At 48.5% G+C, this 6,136-nt stretch overlaps 1 protein-coding gene across 2 annotated transcripts; it reads left to right on the top strand.

Annotated features, from left to right (window-relative positions):
- LOC123143439 (phosphomethylethanolamine N-methyltransferase) lies at positions 1-5,756 on the top strand. 2 transcript variants are annotated; one of them, XM_044562377.1, is made up of 11 exons: positions 1-540; positions 655-779; positions 3,070-3,207; positions 3,314-3,454; positions 3,561-3,704; positions 4,008-4,118; positions 4,208-4,349; positions 4,480-4,760; positions 4,876-5,037; positions 5,160-5,213; positions 5,322-5,756. In XM_044562377.1, exons 1-11 carry the CDS (start codon positions 513-515, stop codon positions 5,490-5,492), a joined length of 1,497 nt encoding a protein of 498 aa, XP_044418312.1. In that variant the 5' UTR covers positions 1-512; the 3' UTR covers positions 5,493-5,756. The 2 variants fall into 2 exon arrangements, with proteins under 2 accessions (XP_044418312.1, XP_044418306.1); XM_044562371.1 differs by lacking the exons at positions 1-540; positions 655-779 and adding an exon at positions 2,646-2,947.
- The last annotated feature ends 380 nt before the right edge of the window (positions 5,757-6,136 follow it).

Genomic DNA, 6,136 nt, shown 5'->3' with positions numbered 1-6,136 from the left:
CCGGGCCTGGGCCCACCCGGATCCAGCGGGGGATTCGCTTCGTTTTGCTCGGGCCTCGCCACCGCAACACCAACAGGCGCGGCGCACCCCCCGCCGCGACGCCCGGCGCGGCTATAAAACCCGCGACCCGTTCGCCGCAGATCAGCAACCGCACAGCAGAGAGACACACACAGCACACTCTTGGTGCTCTCCGCTCCCTGGTCGTTCGGTCGTTGGAAGTTGGAACCTCCTCCTCCTCCTCCGCAGCCGCGGGCGGCGTCGGGAGGTTTCCGGGCTGCGCGTTGGTGCATGCAACAGAGGGGCCTCTCCAACAACCGCCGCTCCCGCGGCTTCTCCCGATCCCGCCTCGCCGTCGAGGGCGCCTAAACAGAACCCCACCGCCACCCCCGGCCCAGCCAACACACACACCACACCTTCTTAACAACAAACACACACCAGAGCTCACACCCAACGACGACACTCCCCTGCTCCCTTCCTTTCGCCTCTGAAAAACTTTGAAACGAGAGAAGAAGATGGACACCATCACCGTCGTCGAGAATGGTAAGCCCATGCGGTCCCGTTTCGTTGTTCGTCGGGTCGTGATGCCGGCGTTGATGGACCTCGATCGCGTGGCCGATGGGTTGATTGATTATGCGTGTGCGTGCGTGCGTGCAGTGTTCGGGGAGGTGGAGCGCAAGGTGCAGAAGAGCTACTGGGAGGAGCACTCCAAGGACCTCACCGTGGAGTCCATGATGCTCGACTCCCGCGCCAAGGACCTCGACAAGGAGGAGAGGCCAGAGGTACGGCCAATCATCCTTGCTAATCCCATCCCATCCATTTCGCTGCTGCCAGATTAATCTCGCCGTACATCTTCTTCTTTTGAGGATCCTCACCGTACATCTTTTCTACTCGTACATCTTTTGTTTTTTGAGGAGTAGTGATGATACGTACGCGTGGCACGGAGACAAGAAGATCATAATAAATGATGATTTGTCTGATCCTTTTTTTTTCGCCATTTTCGTACACTCGTACTGTTGCGGCGTGGCGTTCTGCCACCGAGAAAAAAGGAGCCCAGATGGCGACGGCCTGACGGCGACGGCCATTCGTTTCGGCCCAAACGACGGGTGGCCTCTCCTAGATCGTTAACGTCCAAGTGCTGGACCAGAGGCCCACATGCTAAAAATTATTTTTCCTTTTCTTTTGGGGCGTCAGTTGGATTTCTTTTTTCTTTTTTGCGGAAGCAGTCTGCTTCGAATCTCGACTTTCCATATAAGAGCCAGGATCTCCCTAAAAGGCTGATAGGTAGTTTGATTTGATTATATACTATAAATCTGATAGGTAGTTATCTGTCGGGTTTCTGAAAGCAGCAGGGCTAAATCACCTTTTCCTCTGAAAAAGGCTTGACAGGTAAACCAATGGCAGTGGAGCACTGGGCTGCTATGTGGGGAATCGTCCTTGTCCATTTCCATCATGATGATTACAAAAATCCAACTCATCTCTAATATTAGCCACTGCCCCTCAAATGAATAAACAAATCTAATATTGACCACTGATAAAAAAATAGCCGTTTTCTTTGGCCGACACAAACAACAAAAGGTTACTTATATAGTACTAGTACTTTATAGTGATCTAAAACGTCTTGTAAAAGTTTACAGAGTAAGTATGTTGGAAGGGGATCAACTAAATGTTTGGATTTTATTTATTCCAACGCTTAATTTCTTGATGATATATATGAAGATGTACTACATGGTAATTAAGCAAATATAGCTTGTTAATGTGAAGATCTAGCACATAACTGAACATGGGTAGTCAAGTCGTCGAATTGGGCGGTGATCTGATCTTTATATTTTGTGACTGCTAGTGGACACGTGGAGCTACTGGTGCTACTACACATATAAGAAATGGAGATCATTAAAGGCAGCACTATAAAATGACATCCTATAACTATACTGTTTTGATGTAAATAAATGATCACATGCCCTCAGCACCATCCACTTGTAGAGAATATTTCCCTCAACAACAACAACAACAACAAAAAAAAACACTTGTAGAGAATATTTGAGTGTGTCACTCATTACTGAGCCTGAACTGAATTGACCATCTTGCCACTCTCACTTATTTGCTCTGGGTTAGTGGATGCATATGTGGGAAAAAAAAAGTGAAAGTGAGTGGTGGAGATGTTGGAACAACAGAACATATTCATGGCCATTAACGGAATTGGCACCTTACCATCTTCTTCTTCTTCTTCCTCCTCCAAAATGGCATCCAACCCACTTTTCATCAACAAGAACAGAGCATGAGAACGTCATATCACACACTGATCATCACTTCAGAAACATGCAGCCAATTACTATCACAAAGCAGCCATAGAGGGGCACAACGGTCAGTTCATGGCCGAAAGTATGGTGTGGCATACATCGGGATCGGCAACGAAGGATAGTGTATTCTTTATGTGATATTTGGCTGCATACGCATAGCGTGCGTGGCATATAGTAACAAATTCAGTTATTTTAAAACTGAAAAGCACGCAGCGCAAACTGATTCCTCATATAAACTATCACCCCTGGACCCGGCTTCACCAACTCCGGCGTGTCCTTTTCCGCCCGCGACGATGATTCCCTTGCTCTTTCAGCTCCCCAGTGGCCACTGCCCAGAGCCGAGGACCGCATGGTGGTACCATATATATCGTCGCCACCATCGTGAATCACGGCCATATCGCTAGCCAGCCCGTCCCATCCCATCATCGCCCTGCTCCCGCTGCCACTCTCACTCGCCGCCGGCCACCGTGGGATCGAGAGAGAGCAGCATGAGCGAGCAGGGGGCGGGGCAGGGTACCAAGGAGCAGTCGGTGCCGGCCACCGTACGGTCGAGAGAGATCAGCTTGAGCGGGCAGGGGGCAGGGCAGGGTACCAAGGAGGAGAGGCTGGCAGAGGTGGAAGAGCTCGAGCTCCAAACGGACCACCAAGGGGTGGGTGGCTGGGCACAGTTCCATCCACCATGATTTGTCTAAAATTTTGGCACACAGACACAGTGGTGCTTGTTTCCAGTGTAGCTTTACTTATGCAGTGGATCTGCGCCGCTCTGCTGCAGGTGCTGGCCATCCTGCCGTCGTACGCGGGGAAGACGGTGCTGGAGCTCGGCGCCGGCATCGGCCGCTTCACCGGCGAGCTGGCCAAGGAGGCCGGCCACGTCATCGCGCTCGACTTCATCGACAGCGTCATCAAGAAGGTGACCTAGCTACCTTTTCTTGCCTCAAGAAACAGAGTCCATATGCTTTGGCTTGGCACTCCTCTGATGATCTGATCTGATCTGCTGCCGCTCCGTGTTGCTGCAGAACGAGGAGATCAATGGGGACATCTACAAGAACATCACCTTCATGTGCGCCGACGTCACCTCGCCGGAGCTCAAGATCGAGGACAACTCCATTGACATCGTCTTCTCCAACTGGCTGCTCATGTACCTCAACGACGAGGAGGTAATTAAGATCAGACCAAACTTGTGAATGGCACTCTTGATTGGAGCTTAGAAGAATTTGCTTCAGTACAAAACAGATGTACAGTACTAACTTTTTGTTACTGTAGGTTGAGAAGCTGATTGGCAGGATAGTGAAGTGGCTGAAGCCCGGTGGGCATATTTTCATCAGGGAGTCCTGCTTCCACCAGTCTGGGGATTCCAAGAGGAAAGTGAACCCGACGCACTACCGGGAGCCAAGGTTTTACACCAAGGTTAGCACTCCAATTCTCAACTGTTTTTTTTTTGCCCTGTAATCTGCTTCCATTTGCTACAATTTTCTGTCATCAGTTAGGCCTATTTCCTTAATTCAAACCTGATTTACTGGCTGGGGCATTGCATCTCTAGCTTGATAGGAAAAATCACCTTAATCATTCTGGCAGATAACAAATAAATTACTGATTTGTTCCTTATGGCAGGCAGCATCATGTCAATATTTTCATATCCAGAGATAATAAAAAGTAATAATGCTCTTTCGTTAAGGACATGGTATCTGATTGTTTTTTATTTGTAAATAGGTGTTTAAGGAATGCCACTCCTATGACCAAGATGGGAATTCCTTTGAGCTTTCTCTGGTAACTTCCAAGTGCATTGGAGCTTATGTGAAGAGCAAGAAGAACCAGAACCAGGTACTTTCCTTTCCTTTTACGCGCCGAAATCATTTGTTCATATCGGTGTTGTTTAAGCCAAATTACTGATTTAACCTTGCGCTCCTTAGATATGTTGGCTATGGGAGAAGGTCAAGTGCACAGAAGACAAAGGCTTTCAGAGATTCCTGGACAATGTGCAGTACAAATCCACTGGAATCCTGCGTTATGAGCGCGTGTTTGGGGAGGGTTATGTCAGCACCGGTGGATTCGGTGAGTTGCATAATTTCGTTGGCAAACGACTGAATTTCACTGATTATTTCTTGGAGAAAACACTAAAATTCAGTGATTTTACTACACCATACACTGTTAATAACCATGTCTATGCTGTCATAAATAACAGAGACCACAAAAGAATTTGTGGACAAGCTGGATCTGAAAGCTGGCCAGAAGGTGCTCGATGTTGGGTGCGGCATCGGAGGAGGTGACTTCTACATGGCTGAAACCTATGATGTCCATGTCCTCGGCATCGATCTTTCCATCAACATGGTTTCGTTCGCGATCGAGCGTGCCATCGGGCGCTCGTGCTCGGTTGAGTTTGAGGTTGCTGACTGCACCACCAAGGAATACGCAGAGAACACGTTTGATGTGATCTACAGCCGTGACACCATCCTCCACATTCAAGTATGTTTTACTGCAAAGATTTTGACTCATTTTTGTGTGTATAGATGATTGGAAATCGTTGCATACATTGTTTCAAATGGTTCTGACAAGTGGTGCACTTGGTTGTACCTTACAGGACAAACCCGCTCTGTTCAGAAACTTCTTCAAGTGGCTCAAGCCTGGGGGCAAAGTGCTGATCAGTGACTACTGCAGGAGCCCTGGGACACCGTCAGAGGAATTTGCTGCATACATCAAGCAGAGAGGCTATGACCTCCATGACGTGAAGACCTATGGAAAGGTTAGCTTCTTCTCAAGAAAAGAAAATCATATCAACCAGATCAATCTAGTCATTTTGGCAGATTTGTTTCAGAGAAGCAAACCATCCTAAGTTCCTAACCTCTGTTTTGCACATGAACCCAGATGCTTGAGGATGCCGGTTTCCACGATGTCGTCGCCGAAGACCGCACCGACCAGGTGATCATCTCGCCCTTTGAGTCCTAGTCCTTTTTGTGTACACCGATTTGAATTATACAAGAATTCCTTCAGCGACTGACATGATCATCACTGTGGTCGTCGTTTCAGTTCCTGAGGGTCCTGGAGAGGGAGCTGGGCGAGACCGAGAAGAACAAGGAGGCCTTCCTGGCGGACTTCACCCAGGAGGACTACGACGACATCGTCAACGGCTGGAGCGCGAAGCTGAAGCGGAGCTCCGCCGGCGAGCAGAAGTGGGGGCTGTTCATCGCGACCAAGTGATCTGGACGCCGAGCAGCGACGCCATGCGACGCGATGATCCGGGAGCAGAGCGGCTTCGGTTAAGAAATAAATAAAGAGGATCGGTGCTCCACCGTGCTGCGGCCGTGTGGTGTTGGGTGTGATTGTTTGCTTGTTGCAGTGGCTGCATTCACTGGCTGGGCACCAGGATCCGTAAGATAAGATAAATGTGTACGTACGTGCTGTATTCCTGAACTTGTACTGTGACGAGCGAGACTCGCTTTGTAACGTGCTATTCTGTTTCTACGTGGCCTTCTTCACTCTGGTGGGGTTTCTGTGACCTCACAGCATCTTTTGCCCTTCCTTCATAATGCTTTAATCCCTCCAAACATTTAGCTTTGAGGAATTAACAACCGCCTAGCCCTTCCTTCAAAACTTTTGGTGCCAAAAAATAAATAGATTCTCATTCTCCAAAACATACCGACACTAGACCAAATTTGCTTTGAGAAGAGTGTCGGACTATAGAGTTTTTTTTAAACGAGTCAAAAGACTTGCCATTTTCATTGATTAAGAAGAAGTGAGAATATCCCAGTTAATTGGCGGAAAACCAGACTAAAACAGATACAACCCAACCCATAAAATGGGGGTCACCAGCCAACCTAGCCAACAAGCCAACAGATGGCCAC

This window comes from Triticum aestivum, chromosome 1B (genome assembly GCF_018294505.1).
Source record: "Triticum aestivum cultivar Chinese Spring chromosome 1B, IWGSC CS RefSeq v2.1, whole genome shotgun sequence".
In the NCBI taxonomy this organism is placed as follows: domain Eukaryota; kingdom Viridiplantae; phylum Streptophyta; class Magnoliopsida; order Poales; family Poaceae; genus Triticum; species Triticum aestivum.
The sequence above is the reverse complement of the archived record's forward strand: the minus strand, read 5'-3'. Positions and strand labels throughout refer to the sequence as shown.